Source organism: Vigna unguiculata, chromosome 3 (assembly GCF_037176805.1).
Source record: "Vigna unguiculata cultivar grain cowpea cultivar isolate G323 ecotype 2 chromosome 3, ASM3717680v1, whole genome shotgun sequence".
Lineage (NCBI taxonomy): Eukaryota > Viridiplantae > Streptophyta > Magnoliopsida > Fabales > Fabaceae > Vigna > Vigna unguiculata.
Genome location: NC_140794.1, coordinates 65,925,245 through 65,944,241, shown reverse-complemented (window position 1 = coordinate 65,944,241; position 18,997 = coordinate 65,925,245). Strand labels below are relative to the sequence as shown.

The following is an 18,997-nucleotide window of genomic DNA, read 5'->3' as shown; positions in this document are numbered from 1 at the left end:
AAGCTTACACCATGATAGCAAGGACTTTGCATTGGACAGTTCCCCATTATTGGATTTGGGGATTGACTTTTTTCATGTTCTTCTCAACAAGATCATTTTAGTTCATCCACTAGAGACCAGAAGGCTTAAGACTCTTCTCTGCCTCATGTTATCTCCAATGGTAAATTTCCATGTAAGTTTTTCACGATTCTGAATGGTTTCTACAAGCATAGGTTTTTTTTTTTTGTTATAATATTCAATGAGCAATAATAGAGGTGTGGAATTTCAAAGTTTATTGAGTCCTAACTTACGTGGAAACTTCCATAGGAGAAGTATGGATTAAAACCAGGTGGTTTCATTTTTGGACGTAATATAACATGTTTCATCTATCAATTGACTTGAAGTGAATATTGATGATGCAACTACGGGTTGTTCTAGTTTGATTTAATGTATCAATATTTTTAGAAAAAGTCAGAATGAATATGTGGGTAGTTTATCCTTTTTTTTTTGGGTATAGACTTTTATTTATGCTGAGTTTATGGGGGACCATTTATACTTTGAAGCATGCTAGGAGGGAGGACTTTCAACAACTTTGGTTGGAAAATAATTCTTCCTTAGTGTGTCATTTTTTTTTAATAACGAGTGATTTCTTGAAGTCTTAGATAGAGATGTCATCGGTGTTTGCATTTTTGTAAGTATATACAATTTAAAGTTACTCATATTTTTCGTAAAGGAAATCATTGTGTTGATAAGTTAAATAATTTAACTTTGTTTCATAGAGAATAATATAAATGATTTAATGTTTTATCTTCGTATATTTATTTAATTTTTTTCATAATAAATATAATTTATCTATATTTCGTGAAATGTATATAATTTTTTCATAATAAATATAATTTATCTATATTTCGTGAAATGTAATTTTTATTAAGGAATTGACATGGTTTCATGCTTTCGTATTCTTTAATTTTAGTTTTTATTTTAATAAATTTCCATGACAAATTATTAATGGGATTTTGATGTCAACATAACATATATTTTAAAATTCACACAGATGTTCTACGTTACTTTATTTGATTGAAACCATTGTATTTTGCTTTTTTTTTTCTTTTAATGATTTTTTGTTCTTTTGAAAGTCTTTCCAACGTGATACGGTATTAGGTTTGAGCCCAATCAAAATATAATATTTTATCTTAAATGATCTTATATGTAAAATATGTTGAGATGGTGATAATAATATGTTTTGAAAAGTTTTACATCGTCTAGAATAACTAAGGAAATTGGTCTTAGTGACTATATAATGGACTCTAAGTTCATGTTTCTTGCCCCGAGTAAAAGGCACTTCAAATTTATATTTGACTTTTCTTATTTATTAATACTCTTATAATAAAAGTGTTGTGGACAAGGGCGGAACTAGGACAGGACAGGCATTTTTTTTTGAATTTTTTTTATATATATTTATATATTTTTTAAAATTATATTATATATTATTTATATTAAAATTATATTATGGAAAATTATAATAAAAGATAAAATAAAATAAATTAATAGAGACATTAATTTATAAAAGAGATTAGGGTTTTTTTTTTCTGACTATAAGATCTTTCCACCGTGTAAATTATCATGAAAGTGTATGAAGAGAGATAAATACAAATAGATAGGTTGGAAAATAGAGGTTGGAAACACATAGATTGAGATTCATGTATACATTCTTGCATGATCTCTCACAAATTAATGTTAGTATCTTATTATGATGTATGTATGTTAGTTTATGATTCTTTTTAGGATGTTTCTTCCAAATTAAGTTTATCCCAAATTAATATAAACCCTAATTATAATTTTAGGGATTCTTTTATGAAATTGGTATGAACCCTAATTATAATTTTTCTTAAATTATTATAACCCTTAATTATGAAATTTAGGGATTTTGTATTTTTCGCTGCCTATGGTAAAATTTTTTTCAAGTTTTGAATTTATACAGTATAGCTTATTTAATTAAAGTAGTATGAGTTTTGTTATGTTTTGCATTGTGATAATTGTGATTTGTGAATATAAATTTTATTTTTTTAAATAGGTAAAAGGTGATAAATTTATATTAGAAAGATTATGATAAAAAGTAAAAAAATTGATTCCTTTTTTTCAAAAAGGAAGGTTTGTGATGAAGATGAAAAAGAAATGCATTTACGTTAACTAAAGTTGAGAAATTTAATAAGAACCAATAATTTAAGACAATATAAAACAAATATCTAAAGTTCTTAGAGTTACATATAATGAATTTAACAATTCATTATAACGTGATCTGGGAAAAACGACATCAAATTTGACAATACCACCAAATCAAATTGATGAGATACGAATGACTTGTCTAAAATGATATTCATGAATTGGTATCATGATATAATAGCAAATGATAGTAATATTTTTTTGAATTTTACTATTATGTGTGTTTGTTTTAAGAAGAGGAAATGAAGAAAAAAAAATGAATGGTTTTTCTTCTAAAGAAAAATTATATATAACAAATCTAATTTGGCCCCCCTACAATTTTAGTCCAAGTTCCGCCACTGGTTGTGGATGTACTCGGGACCAAAAGATATGAATGTGTTGTCTATATTTTTTTGTGTTTATTTTATTTCTCTATTAACACATAATAGTACGACAAAAGTTACTACAAATATTTTAAAATTTCAATTGATACGATTAAGTAATTAATTATAATATGTATGTATAGTATATAGTTTTATTTTATTTTATTCTAATAATACTTAAATATAATTGTATACTTTTTCATTTCATTCTTTTTAACTTGATATAGTTGTTGCAACCAAGCCAGCTAAGAGTCTTAAGAATATTTTTATTGTTTATCTCTGGATTAAACTTCTGTGTATATTACAACTGTATTTTGTGAAATAACTTTTGATCCTGTGAAGTCGAAACTTTGAGTGATCAAGATCCCATTAGAACTGGCATTAAAGATTTTTCTCTGGAAACAAAGTTGGATGTATCTTAATTGAACCATATATCCAGTGTTTTTCTTATGTCAACAATTTGTATAAATTTAAAATTGTGTAAACTTTTATGTGGCCAACTTTCTATTTCAGTCGAAAAATAAGTGTATGAAAAAAAATGAAAACGACAAGGGAAAGTAGGTATACACTGTCCTAATTAAGAGTCATTGGAATGCTATGTTCTATGAGTGAGGTCTAATTTCCTTCCATCTTCCTTAGTCTCCAAACCTGAAAATTCAGAATTAATGACATTTAGTGTTCTTTAAGATTCAACCATTTCTATGTACATTAGTTTCTTTCCAAAATGACAGGGACAGCGCCAGACTTCTCCTGTTCATGGATAAAAGTACTTTTAAATTTATTTGATGTGATACTAAACATGCATATTTTTTTAGTTGTATGCTTGCAACAAAATAATCGAAAATGTATTATTACTTTTTGGGTTAAATATGTTTTTTGTCTCTTAACTTTTAGTGAATTTTGAAATTAATCTATTTTGAAACTTTAGACCAATTTAGTCATTTATCTTTCGAAATACGTAAATTTAGTTTTTTTTTAATCAAATTTTGGTAGATTTATTTGATGTTTCGTATGTATTTTAGGATTGTATTTGAGTTGTTTATACTGTTTGACACATTTTTTCTTTAATGTTAAGTCAAATACTATTATGAAACGTGTTTGAATGTCAAATAAACTTAAGAAAATTTGATTAAAATGACTAAATTCATGCATTTCGAAAGATGAAGGACTAAATTGGTCCAAAGTTTCGAAATGGACTAATTCCAAAATTCACTGAAAGTTAAGGGACCAAAAACATATTTAACCCTTATTTTTTATCATATAGCAAAAAGGTTATCATTGATATAGTAATAAAATTTATTATTTTATATACACTAAGCATTTACTTAAGTTTACATCCATTTAAGTTCACATCCCGTTTAAATTTATATTTAAAAAGAGAAAAATCTCATATCAATAATTTTGTAACTTTATTTTCAAAAAAATCAGATAAAGTAACTATTTTCAATTTGTTCACATGTAATTGTCAATTGATCATTTTGTAAGATGCGACGAAGCGTGAAGAACACACCCTTAACTTGATTTGACTGATATGATGATTAATAAGGATAATTTTTCAACTCACTCATATGACTAAAATAAAATAACAAATTCCTTATGTCATATATCTCTTATACTCATATATCTCATATTTTCACAATTCCTATAAATTTTTGACATTCATAATATTTGATACTGTAATTATATGATCCTTACTATTTTATATTGTAATATGACTCATAAAACTTAATAAGTCCACATTCCAATAAAGTCCACATCAAACTTCTAATATTAAAATATAAACTTAAGCGAATATTATATATATATATATATATATATATATATATGAGCGCATGTATTTTTTCTTTTGTATAGTTGTGTTTTGTGTAGCATGATTTTCTAAATTTATGTAATACAAAATGAATGATTTAGATTAATAAAAAATAATTAAAAAGTTTTATTTTTCTTTCATTACATGTCAATAAGAGAAAAAGGTGGACTTTTTTTGTTATGGGTTGATGTTTCTATCCCACCTCTTTTATTTTTCTATTTTTTGTATTTTATCCAACCTGATTTCTTTTTTATTTTCTTTCTTTAAAATTATCTTAAAAAGAAGATGTGATATGGAAACCTTATATTTCTCATATCTTGATACAATAAACTTAATAATTTTTATGGGTTATCTTGAAACTATTTATAGGGAGTCAACTTAGCAATGATAAAGTCTGAATTTGTTAATATTGATCTCAAAATAAAGTTTCAAGGTAATAATATTGTGAGTTTTTTATTGTATGGTTCGGTCAACTGGTCAATTGTCGACCAATTGGTGTGACTTTCCAAATGTCCCCTCATCGTTCAAGTTACTATACTCAATATATGAAGATATGTACGATATTGATCAATCGTCAACCATTCAAGTTACGATGCTTGACATATGAAGATATGTGTGACATCAACCGGCCGTTGGCCATTCAAGTCATGTTCGACATGTATCACTACGATGTGGCGATCATTTTCGAGATTATGAAGACATGTGTAACGTCGAGTGACCGTAACGTGCCACACGAGAGCAATGCCGAACGGCGACAAGAGTAAACAAACAGTTTCGTAATTATCGTAAACAGTTTGGAAACGAGTTTAAAAATCAATTGGATCATGATTAGGTCAACCCTAATCACGGACCCATGTAGAAAATTATAAATAGAATTCAAAGGTATGTTTGTTGAAACTTTTCTTTCGCATTTATTATAGCATTAATTACTATTGTCGATCGAACCATTATTTACTTAAGCATGGTAACCTCTTTAGCAAGTACACCAATCGGTAGGAGAACCCAGAGGAACATAGTTGGATTGAACGGACAACTAGAATGAAGAAATAAAGACTGGACAAAATTTTTAAGTATATGTTAGGCCTCCACATCTAAAACAATTTTTTTTTTAAGATATTTAGTTTCATGGTGGCTCAAAAGTTTGGGAGGTTTAAAACAAACTTAAAAATTGAACTATTTTATTTTAAATTTATTTTTGGAGCTTTTTTTTATAAAGAATTATTTATTAAATTGTTATAATTAATTTCATTTAATATTTCTTTTTTTATATATAATAAGGCTAATCCATTTAATCTTTTTTAGAACATTGTTGATCTTAAATAAATTTGTATTATCTTTAGTTATGAGAAATTTCTTTCGATTGAAGCAATTGATACGAGAATTGTTAATATTAATCTATAATCTATAATATATATATATATATATATATATAATCTATTATTTTATTTTATTTTATTATGATAATACTTAAATATAATTGTATACTTTTTATTCTTTTTAACTTGATGTAGTTGTTGCAATCAAGCCAGCTAAAAGTAGGAGTCTTGAGAATATTTGTATTGTTTATCTCTGGATTAAACTTTTGTGCCATATTACAACTGTATTTTGTGAAATAACTTTTGATCCTGTGAAGTCGAAACTTTGAGTGATCAATATTTTAATTAAGGGTTAAGTATGTTTTTAGTCCCCGAACTTTGACTCAAAATTGGAATTCGTCCCTGTCAGAAACTTCGATACATTGTAGTCCCTAAACTTTAGAAATGAATGAATATAGTCCTTTTAACACAATTATATTAACTTTTTTTGACGTGTCGAACACTTTTCATATTAGTATTAGAGTGTTTTACACTGTTTGACACATTCTTGGTTCAATATCTACTGAGAAATATGTTCGACATTTTAAAAAAAGTTAACGTAATTGAGTTAAAAGGACTATATTCATTCATTTTTAAAGTTTAGGGACCAAAATATATTGAAGTTTCGGACAGGGAGAAATTCCAATTTTGGGTCAAAGTTCAGGGACTAAAAACATACTTAACCCTTTAATTAATTTGTTACTCGTAGAAACTCAATGCACGTGTCAAGATCCCATTAGAAGTGCCGATAAACAAAGTTGGGTGTCGATTGACCATTTTGTAAGATGCGATGAAGGGTGAAGAATACACTTTTAACTTGATTCAACTGATATGATGATAAATAAGGATAATTTTTCAACTCAGTCATATGAATAAAATAAATTAGGATTAAAAATACCTTTTTGGTTCCAATTTTTGTCAAGTTTTGTCAAATGAGTCTTAATTTTGTTTTTGTGCTCAAATAGGTCTCATTGTTTTTTCAATTTTATTCAATTTGTTCCTTTTTTGCTAACATTGTTTAAATCATTGACAATAATGAATAGTGACTACCAAGTTCATGTTTTTTTTTTACTATTTTTTTAATTTGTTTTAGGTTTTTTTCAATTTTTTTAAATGTCCACATGTCAACCCAAGCATACCACGTGTCAGAGTCAATGTTTTACATTCAATCTAGTCCCTATATTTGTTATTTTTGTTCAATTTAATTTAAATTTTGTTTAAAATTGAGAAATTTTATCCCTCTCAAAATTGGGATCAAAGTTAATTTTTATATAAAAGTTATAATGATGTGAATTTTAAAAAATTTAGTAAAAATATTTAATAAAAAAATGTGAATTTTAATATAAAAATTAAATTTTGTATCAATTTGGAGAGAAACAAAATTGGTTCAGGTTAAAAAAAATTGAAACTAAATTAAACAAAAAAAATGAATATAAGGACCAAATTGAATATAAAACATTCACTCTAACATATGGCAATCGCTGAATTAACAAGTGGACATTTAAAAAAATTAAAATTAAAAAAAAAAATGAAGTGACACATGGCAGTCACTGTTCATGTCGTTAATTATTTAAACGGTATTAGCAAAAAATGACCAAATTGAACAAAATTAACAAAAATTTGGACCTATATTTGAGCGCAAAAACAAAATTAGAACTAATTTGACAAAACTTGATGAAAATTAGGACAAAAAAATACTTTAACCATAAAATAGCAAGTTCCTCCTGTAATATATCCCTTATATCTCACATCTCTTATATTTTCACAATTCTTAAAAATTGCTGACACTCATAATATTTGATACCCTAATATATGATCTTTAATATTCTATATTGTAATATAACTCATAAAGCTTCATAAATCTACATCTCAATAAAGTTTGAATCAAACTTTTTATATCAAAATATCGACTTAAATAAATATTAAATGTTTAATATATATATATATATATATATATATATATGCGAGCGCATGTTTTCATTTGTACAGTTATCGTTTGTGTTTTTACTTGGCATGATTTTTTAATACAAAATGAATGATTTTAGATTAGTAAAAGATAATTAGAAAGATTTATTTTTCTTTCATTACATGTCAATAAGAGAAAAAGGTTGATGTTTGTATCCCATCTCTTTTATTTTTCTATATTTTTGTATTTTAAACCTGATTTCTTTTTTATTTTCTTTCTTTAAAATTATCTTAAAAGAAAAATGTGATATGGAAAGCTTAAATTTCTCACATCTTAATACAATAAACTTAATAATTTTTATGGGTCTTCCTGAAACTATTTATAGGGAGATATATAGATATGTCAAAATGAGTTTCAACCCGTGAGTCAATCTGGCTCACACGGGTTCGAGAGTTGGGTTTTGAAAAATTCAATTTTTTCAAGAGTGAGTTGAATTGAACTTGACTCACTTAACCCACCAACATTTTTTTTATAATGATTTACTACTTCTAATTATATAGGTTCACAATTTCATATTATATTTTTAAATGTTAGAATGTTGCTCAATAATTTGAATAGTTTGAATGTTTAATTAATTTGTTTGTACGTTGATACTTTAATCTTTAACTATATCTTTATAATAATATTTCGAGAATAGGTGAACATTTTGATTCCACTATTATAAAAAATAAATTAAGTCAATTTACTCTCATTGTAATTCAATAAATATATAAAATAAATTACAAAAAGAAAAAACATTCATAAGTGAGTCAACCACTAATCTACCTGTAGTGGGTCAGACCGGATTGCAAAATTTCTGTCTCACCAAAAAGTGAGTCGGGTTGAGTTGACCTCTTTCTACCTCAACCCGTGGTGAGCCAACCCATGTGAGCAAGGTTGACTCACTTTGACACCCTAGACATATTACCAATAATAAAGTCTGAATTTATTAATATTATTCTCTATGGATGGCAACCAGGCGAGGCGGGGACGAGTTTCAGTATCACATATCCATCCCCATAGAAAAATTCATCATCATCCTCATACCCAAACCCAATGGGTATCAAACTTTTGTCTCATCCTCATCCCCAACCGGATAACGAGTATAATCTCGTACCCATACCTGTTTCACTACTTCAATATTAATTTTACTTAATTTTTATATAATAATAAAAATTACGGTAAAGGAAACATTATATTATCAAATATTTAATATTAGGAGGATGATTGTTTCTTCGATATCAAATACTTTTAAATAAATTATAATTATTTACATTTTAAATTAGAATACCAAATAAAATTTTATGAGAACCCAAAACATTTATTAAATTTGCACACATTAATGAAACCTAGTTGATAAAATTTAAAAATATTTTTTTAAAAATATAAAAGAAAAATAAATATTCAAATTAAAATATATTTTAAATGTTTGTTTACTCAATTTTTTAAATTCTAATGAATCTCTTTTTTATACACTAATAAAAGTTATAATGCATCACTTGATCAAAATGATGCAAATAACAAATAATAAAGATAATAATAGAATTTTGAATTAGATCTTGTATCTTTTGAACTCCAATATATGTTGAATGGTGATAAAAAAAATATTCACGAAAATTATATTAAATTTTTATATTGTAGTAAATAAAAGTTATTTATACAATTATAGTGAAAATATTACAGTATGATTGATAATGAGTTAGAAAATAAAAAATAATTAGATAAAATATATCGAAATAGTATTCTACATGATGAAAATAAACAACAAATAAAAATATTAAAAAATTAACAAATGTGTGTCTTAGAAACAATTTGAGAGACTATTGAAAGAAATCTTTAAAAAAATGAATGTATAATTAACCGTATGATAAGATGAAAAATAACTTAGAGATCTAAGAAAACTTTTCAAATATCAACATATATACTCTCAATGTTTGAGAAATAACGAAAATTATTTAAGAGAAACAAAAAAGTTCTTCAATGAAACAAAACTTATTAATAATAAGTAAAGATATTTTCTTATACTACCTATTAAATGAAAGATTTATACTATTAAACACTTAAATTGAGAGTATTAAATATTCTCACATGAAAGAAAAAATATACAATAAAAAAATATATTAAAAAATAATAGAAATATTCAAATGTGAGACATAAATATTTTTTAATTGACATGCATTATTTTAACATAATTACTTAAAGGTTATGATAAGATGAAAAATATATTAGAGATGCGAATGAGTTTCATGACAAACCAAATAATTAGAAGAAATAAAAAATAGAAAGTATATATATATATATATATATATATATATATATATATAGTTACTTAATTAATTGTGAATATTTTAATAATTTAAACGGGATGGAGATATGACGGGGACGGGTATTATAGCGGTGATATGTACATCCACATACCCATCCCCATACCCAATTGAAAAAGTCGGAGATTTCTCATACCCATACCCATACTCAGTCAATGCGGGAATTCTCCGTCAAAATGGGGACGGATTCGGGCAATACCCACAGGGGCGGGTTTATTTTCCATCTCTAATAGAATTGTGTTTTTTACTGTATGGGCTGGTCGGTTGGTCAACTGTCAACCGGTTGGTATGACTTTCCAAATGTTCCCTCATCGTTCAAGTTACGATGCTCGACATATGAAGATATGTGCGACATTGACCGTTCAAGTGATGTTTGACATGTATCACTACACTTTGGAGATTATGAAGACATGTGTAACGTTGATTGACCGACGACCACGCTTGTGTAACGTGCGGCACGGGAGTAAACAAGTAGCTTTGTAATTATTGTAAACAAGTTCGTAATCAAGTTTAAAAAGTAATTGGGTCATAATTAGGCCAACTTTAATCACGAGTTCATGTAAAAAACTATAAATAGAAGTCAAATGTATGTTATTGAAACTTTTCTGACATTTATTACAACATTAATTATTATTATAGATCAAATCATTATTGATTTAAGCATCGGAATCTTTTTAGCAAGTACACCGATCGATGGAAGAATGATGAACCACAATTGGACAACGGACAACTAAAATGAAAATCTAAATAGTAGACAAAATTGTTTAATTAGTGCCACTGCTTTGGGTTGACTTCATCGCCTATAAATGAATTGCTTGCAAGAACCAAGTCCCTAAACTTGAACTCCACTTGAAAATTTTGCATGGTCAGCACAAAACAAAACCACTCCTCTTCATACCCATTGTTTTAATTAAATTATACTAAACGTGTATATAGTACTCATGCACAATTAGCAACTTCTTTTGAACGATCTTAACAACCATTTTCTTCCTCCATTTCGATATATCTCCCATTTTATATTTTTCATGAACGTATTTATCAAATTGGACATTAAATTAGCCTTGGCCAATATTCTGTAATATGTAGTGCTTCTCAGAGAAGAATTATAATATGTTGCCTGTAGCCATGTACGTTGGTTGGTTCTACCAACTTTATTCGAACGTGTTTTGAACTATTTTATTTTATTTTATTTTTTAATTTGTACAGTCATTGGTGCAAGGTGATAGTGGTTGGTTTCAAAAAATCTGGTCTTGATTTAGCTATGGAGTGTGCACGGGCAAACTAAGGTAATAATCTGTGATTTACTATATATGTAAATTTCCTTTGGAAAAAGCTTTATTTAGTAATAAAAAATAAGAAGAAAAAAGTTTTTTTTATGAAGTTATAAAAGTTATACTTCTAGTACCTTTAAAGAAAAATAAAAATAAAAACAAATTATCTTTTTTATCATGAATTTATGTACAAGTTAAACTCTATAAGGTTTTACGTTAACTATTTAAAATATTGTTTTTAATGCACACAAACTGTTTAAGTTATGTAACAATTACATTTATTTTTCCTCTTGTTTTATAGGTGTTTATGAAGAAATTTTCTCCAAATTGACATTATGAATTCACACTGCATCAATATATAAAAATATGTGACTTTTCAACATATTGAGCCTAAATTAATAAAAATCATGACTGTTTTTTATTTGCAATAATAACGGCCGATAATTTATGAGCTTTATAGAAAAATAAATCCCACTAATCTTGTTGCTAAATATCATATTCTATGATAGGAAGCATTAACTAATTTATCGTTTTAATCAGTTATACATTTAGGAATGACAAAGTGGGTTAGTCCAGTCCGTTTTAGTTCGTTTTGCAGTTTAATATTGGTTAATTTTTCTTACATGTTCCGCCCTGCGGGTTGGCCCGCATTTGTAATGAGCGAAAAAAAAATTTTGTTGAGTAAAATAACTTTTTTATTTTTTCATAATAATTGATATTCATTTTCTATCGAAATAATTTCAATTAGTTTACCTAATTAAAGATAAGAAAAATAACAACGAAAATTATAGCTACAGTACAATAGTAACATGTCACTTTACAAGACATGTATTTAAAAAATGCATAAAAAGATATTCCATATTCAATAACTAAAATTATTATCTTATATACAATGATTATACATAAACATAAACCTAATAATAATAATAATAATAATAATAAATAAATAAAAATAAAAATAAAAGGAACTTAGAAAACCAACATAGTGAATGATGTGAGAACTAAAAAAATGAGAATATATAATTTTGTAAGCGGGCCAGCGGGTCAGCCCCCGCCCCGCCTTTAGCTCGGGCAAACTGCAAGCCTATGTGGGGTGGGCCATTACGGACCAAAGGGTTCAACATCCCAGCCTGTCCCAAGTTTTTTTTGCGAACCTACGGGCCAGCCCGTCTGACCTGCCCTGAATTGCATCCCTATATACATCTACCGTATAAATCAGAATAAAATTGAATTCAAATGTGTTTTAATTTTGAAAATACAAAAATGTTGTTTAATCAATTGGTAGAAGATTACAAATTGAATGCATACAAAATAGTAGATGCTATGTAACAATATTTTTATGAAGTAATAGTGAAAATTATTATGTTTTATTAGTTATTTGTTGTTTAAATAGTGTTCCTCTCAAATTATTGTTATTGGTTAAAATGTACTTGTAATAAAAAAGTTGTATTTCTCTCTAAACTACTATAAAAACTTAAAATTCGTTTTTAAATTAAATTAGACAGTGTTTTGTCCATGTAAAGTGATGACAAATATCTATTTCAATAAATAACATACAGATTGTTTTTCGTGTAACAAATAGAATTTTATAGTGGACTTTAATACCTCACTGACTTGCAGCCCTCACACTTCTTCTCAGTTTTCTGTTTTCTCTAACAACCTTCATCGCTCATTTTATAATTATATTTAAGTTACTTTTAGTTTTTATGTTTTTTTTTTATTTTATTAATTAATGTATTTATTTTGTATATTTATGTGTTTTTATTTAATTTTATGGTTTTTTAATTATTAGAAATAAATTAAACAAAATTAAAAATAAAATAAAATAATGAATAAATTATAATAAATAATTGAAAATTTATAAATAAAAAATATAAATTAATTAGGAAATAAAGTTATGTAATTCTTTTGTCAACACTGGGCTAATGTAATGATGGCCCAATTTAGTGCAGCAGGTTGGGTGGAATACAACTAATCATAAAGGACATTGCTTCCGGCACCCCCCCCACAGCTATTCTTCATCAATCGCAGTAAATCACTGTTATCACACCACTGTTACGTTACTGCTTCTATCATAATCAGAGGAAGAAAAGATGAGAAAGTTGTAGAGGAAAACAAAGAAAGAAAACATGAAAAAATCTCATTATGAAAATTTCTTTCTAAAATGCATTGCATGTATTTAAAAAGCTCTTTCCCAAATGTATTTCATGCGGGGTGTTATGAAAAACTCGTTTCATAAGTCATTGTATGTGTTTTAAAATGTTTGTCCCATAAATCCTATTCCAAAATATATTTCATATGTTCTGATAATTTTATTCCAAAGTAAGATTTACGAGTTTTGAATGTGTTATTATCTAATGTATTGGATGTGGATTATAATTCATGTTAGTATTGTTATTTTTAGGAGTAGGCATTAAGTTACATACAAGAGTAAATTAGGTGAAATATTTTTTTTATAAATTAGAAATTAGTATTTACTATGATTTAGAATATATTAATTAGTAATTCAACTGTAGAGATGTACTTGAATTTGGTCCCTCTGTTATACATATCATAAACTCCATCCATATACTAATCGGCAATTAATTTAACGAGGAAGTTGTCATAAAAAGTATAAAGCACAAAAATCATGCAAATTAATAAAAATGCAATTAATTAATCCAAAAGTTATTAAAGTATTTCTGAAAATACTTCATTGTTCCTTAATTACAAGACATTGTGTTAAGTATTTTATAATTTTTAATTTGTTAATTCACAAATAATAAATGTCATTCATTTTGTTACAAGAAAAAATGAAGAGATTAATTTGAAGAAACTGAAAGCTTGCTTTTATTATTCTCTTTACACATTAACACGAAAAGATGTTTTCTTGGAAAATGTTAGAGAACCAGAAAAATTGAACAGAGAGATTTAATATTAAGGAAAATGCCTATCAGTATCCCTATGAAATTGGGTAAGAAATAATAAATGTGTTTGAGTATTTTTATATTAAAATATAATAATTAAAATAATATAAATGCACATAATAAATTTTATAAAAACAAAAATGACTTTTTAAATTTTTAGATAATAACTCACTGTTACAAAACAAGAATTTTGGAATTTTTAAGATCTCTACTAAAAAAAAATTTAATTAAGTCTCAAATTGACACTTTAAATGTACTTTTTTTTGTAACAATTTTAGATATTCAATACTAATTTTTTTGTTGATTTTTCTGTTAATTTATACTTTCTTATGTTTTTTTAATTTTTAAATATTTAACACTATTATTTTATTGATTTTTCTGTTAATTTAAACTTATATTTAATTTTTAACAACATTAAAATATAGTTATTTTATTATTTAATTAGTTTTTAACTTTTATTTATGAACATTAAATAAAATATTAAATGCATGTGTACAATATTTATGGACATTTTTATCTTTTAAAGAAAATAAAGTTGCATTAATGGTTATTAGGTCAGATTTTATTTAATATTACACTTATTTATGTACTTTTATGAGATCCAATATATATTAATTATCCATAATCAGTGCCGTAACAATACCCTAAGGGCACTGGTTAAAAAATAATAAATGTGCTTTGGTATCATCATTTTTATATTGAAAGCTGCAATCATTAAATACAATAATTAAAATATTATAAATGTACATAATAAATTTTATAAAGACAAAAATACTCTTTTAAATTTTTAGAAAATAACTTACTACTGTTGCAAAACAAAAACTTTGAAATATTTAAGGTCTCTACTAAAAAAAAATTAATTAAGTCTCAAATAAACACTTTAATTGTTCTCTTTTTTTTAACATTTTTAGATGTTTAACACTAATTTTTTTTGTTGGTTTTTCTGTTAATTTATACTTTTTTATGTTGTTCTTTTTTTAATTTTTAGATGTTTCATACTATTTTTTTGTTGATTAATTTAAAATTTCTTATATTTAATTATATTTATTTTTTAGCAACATTAAAATATAGTTATTTTATTATTTAATTAATTTTTTATTTTTATTTATGAACATTAAATAAAATATTAAATATACATGTATAATATTTATAGACATTTTTTATTTTTAAAAAAAATAAAACTATATTAATAATTATTAAATCAAATTTTATTTAATATCACACTTTATAAAATTCAATATCTATGCTGGTCAGCAAGACCCTGTCTCCGAGAAGAAGAAAAAAAGAGTAAATGTTATGTTATTATACCTCGAAATGTTCGCCCAGTAAACATACCATGAAATATTTCACTACACACACGTCACTGTGACAGTCGACGGTGTCGTTATTTGATTGCTATTATTTTGATAATTTTGAGATGTGTGATGGGATGTACTGTACCATAATTGAAGAAGCATCTTAGGTGTCGATTCGGAGCATCTTATGTAAGATCCCATTCTCCAACCATTTATCTCATATAATAATAATCAATCTTCACCACATTTCTCTTTCGTCTTAACCTCAACCTTCTCTCTCACACAATAAGCCACCACCATGAGCAAGGTTGTTTCTCCTCTTGAGGCTCAAGCCTTCAACTACCTCACATTCGGTTTCATCACTCTCCTCAACAATTTTTGGACCTGGCTCGCCGTTACCTTCTGGAGGAACCCACCACCCAAGTCCGAATTCCTCCCACCGCCGGATCACCCCATTCTGGATGAGTCCGACCCGCTTGCTGCCACGGCGCCAGCGTGTGTTCCCAGCCCGACCGTGGTTGGTAATGGGCCTGACGTCGACGTTGACGGAGTGAGGAAGGGGAAGTTTAGGTTGTACTACGAGAGTGAGAGAGAATGCGAGGGCGAGGAGACGGTGACGGAGGAGTGGGTGGAGATTGACGGAGGAGGAGAATGGTGGGAGAGCTGGGAAAGATTGTTAAGGATGAGAATGGGAGAAAACGAGAAAGGGTGGTACACGTGTCAAGATTTAGCGGCGCTTAACGGCGGCGTTGTGCGGTTTTGGGATGGTGGGTTCAGTTTTGGTAGCAGAAAACACAGCACACACTGTGTTCTTATCTGGTAATAACATCAGCATAGAATATTAGATATTAGTGTAGATGGTGCTGCTGAATTATTATTATTATTATATAATTCAGAATATGTATATATGATAGGAGTGTAGTGGTTTGGAAAATTATGGGTATGAAATAGTGTATGGTTATTTGAAACACAAATGTTAAAAACCAGTTTACTTCGTGTTATGTTTTTTTAAGAAGTTACAGCCAAAGGACTTGTTTATTTCTGATGTATATATAAAGTAGTGACGAATTAGTTTTAAGCAAACAAAGTTTTTTAAGTTACTTCCTAGAATGGATAAAGAAGTATAAGTTGTTTTTTAAACAGTATAAGCTAAGGTTAAATTAGTTTTTACGAAAAAGAATTTAGTATTGAATTGATCTTTAAACACTGCGATTTAATAATAAAATGATTTCAGAAAATTTATTACAAATGTTGACATACATTAAAGAATTGAATAAGTATTTTATTGTCTTAAAATATCAAATTGACGCCAATATATACCAGAATGACCTTTTATTCAAAAAGAATAACAAAATTTAAAAAATATTTTAACGGTTAAGTATTTTGTAACATATAAGTACGTAAGAAATAAAATAAAGGTAAAAATGACGAAAATTATGTAATTTGATCGATTTTATAAAACTCAAAAAGAGATAAATAAAGGTATACATTCCTCTTCTCCATCCATCAACCACACAAATCAAATTAATTTTCTATACAAATTAAAAAGAGTAAAGTTCTCTACTTAATCATTCTAGATGTTATACATAAAATAAACCCACTATTAATTTTCATCCCGAGGAAATATCAATGTTGGTTAACATGTACATTTACGTATTTTTTGTTTTCATTTTATATGTTGGAAGTCCACATAATAAATCAGACATAAGACAATTTCATTATATATATATATATATATATATATATATATATATATATATAAAAGTGGGGTGTAAACCTTATCTTATAAGTGGATTGTAAGGTTGTAAGGTTGGATTAGACTTAAATCTCATTTTTAACCTGGTATCAGAAACAAGTTAGAGTCTATTCTAAAGAACTTCATTTGACAGACATTCAGTTTCATCCACTACCACTAAACAGACTACCTAAAAATTGAGTTAGACTTAAACTTCACTTCTAATTTTCAATACTATCTTAATTATATTTGTTTATTCATCTAAAAATAGCACAGCCAAAAAAAAGTTTAAATTCTCATTCACTAAAAAATAATGGGTTTCATTAATGAGTGTGAGAAGTATACGAAAGATTGAAGTGGTAACTAGGTCAAGTTGTTGTGGTTGGTAATAGGATTCCACCGCAAATTGAGTAATATTCTCAATCATTTTGAGAATATACCAACACATACAATAATTGCACTTAAGCTATTCATTCAGAAGTTTTGTTATCTTACTTATTTACATAATGATAAAATCAGTTCAGAACCCTGAAATAGGCTTCACTTACACTTTAATTCTGATTTATTCAGATGATATAATTTTGCAAAAAATCACTTATAGGATTTTTGTAAAAATAGATAAAATTAAATCACAAATCAATTTTATTTAAAGAAATTATATTTTAGAGTATGCTAATCTTTTAAATGATTTATTTCGAAAATACAACTTCAGCAAATACTTATAAACACGAGAAAGCAGATACAAAATATATATATATATATATATATATATATATATATATATATATATATATATATATATATATATATATATATATATATATAGGCAAACTAATCACTAAAACAAATTGAATAATAATTTATGCAAAACCGCTAATTGAAATCTTCCACTTGATTTACTTAAAATTTAATTTGTCCATAGACTAATTTTAATTTTATTTAATTTTTCTCTCATTAATTTTTATGAAAAAACTTTTCTAAACATGGTCCAAACACGTATATCACACTTTAAGAATATTTATTAATTTAATTACCAAATACTATTATATCATTTTTAGTATGAAAATATATAAATAATATATCTATTATTACAAGAAAATTCTTAAATATTAACTAATTTTAATGATAAGAAATATGTTTAGAAATTAATTTTTTAATTAAAGACAATTTTTTCGATAGTCAAAACTTTAATAATTAATATTATTGACAAATTTATATATTAATTCATAATACAAATTATTTTTGTTACAAATTTAAAGATTAATTATAATTTTTTGTAACTATTTTAATTATCGATAATTTTTAATTTATAAATTAATAACTAAATTTGTAACTATAGAATCAATTATTTGTATCATTATTATTTTTTTTAAATGTATAAGCAAATCAGGTGATAAGAGTCATGTATATTTACATTTTAAAATAAAATAGAGCAATGAACTATTATTTTTTTAAATATAAAACTTTATTAATAGTCTTTAGAAACTACTTGTTGAACTATATAAATAAAGTAACATAATATTATATATATATATATATATATATATATATATATATATAAAAGCATTAATTAATCACAAGCTCATGTCATTTTTAATTGTAGTTAAAATTTAAATTTCGTATTTTTACTGTCTTATTACTTTAGAACGATAAGATCGATAAAACCAATTTTAAACTGGTGCAAAGAAAAATCATCTAAAATTATAATTCACTTTTATTATCAATCCTCAACAATTTATTGACTTTTAAAGTGACGTGATCACAAAAGAAAATCATTAATTTTTAGAAGAAT

The 18,997-nt window shown here is 26.1% G+C and overlaps 1 protein-coding gene across 1 annotated transcript; it reads left to right on the top strand.

Annotated features, from left to right (window-relative positions):
• The first annotated feature begins 15,718 nt into the window (after positions 1-15,718).
• On the top strand, positions 15,719-16,471 carry LOC114179208 (uncharacterized). Its single transcript, XM_028065458.2, has one exon. The coding sequence runs from the start codon at positions 15,769-15,771 to the stop codon at positions 16,291-16,293; it is 525 nt and encodes a 174-aa protein (XP_027921259.1). The 5' UTR covers positions 15,719-15,768; the 3' UTR covers positions 16,294-16,471.
• The last annotated feature ends 2,526 nt before the right edge of the window (positions 16,472-18,997 follow it).

What these genes read in the sequence shown, in the direction of transcription:
- LOC114179208 (XM_028065458.2), top strand. Translation starts at nt 15,769, where the DNA reads ATGAGCAAGGTTGTTTCTCCTCTTGAGGCTCAAGCCTTCAACTACCTC.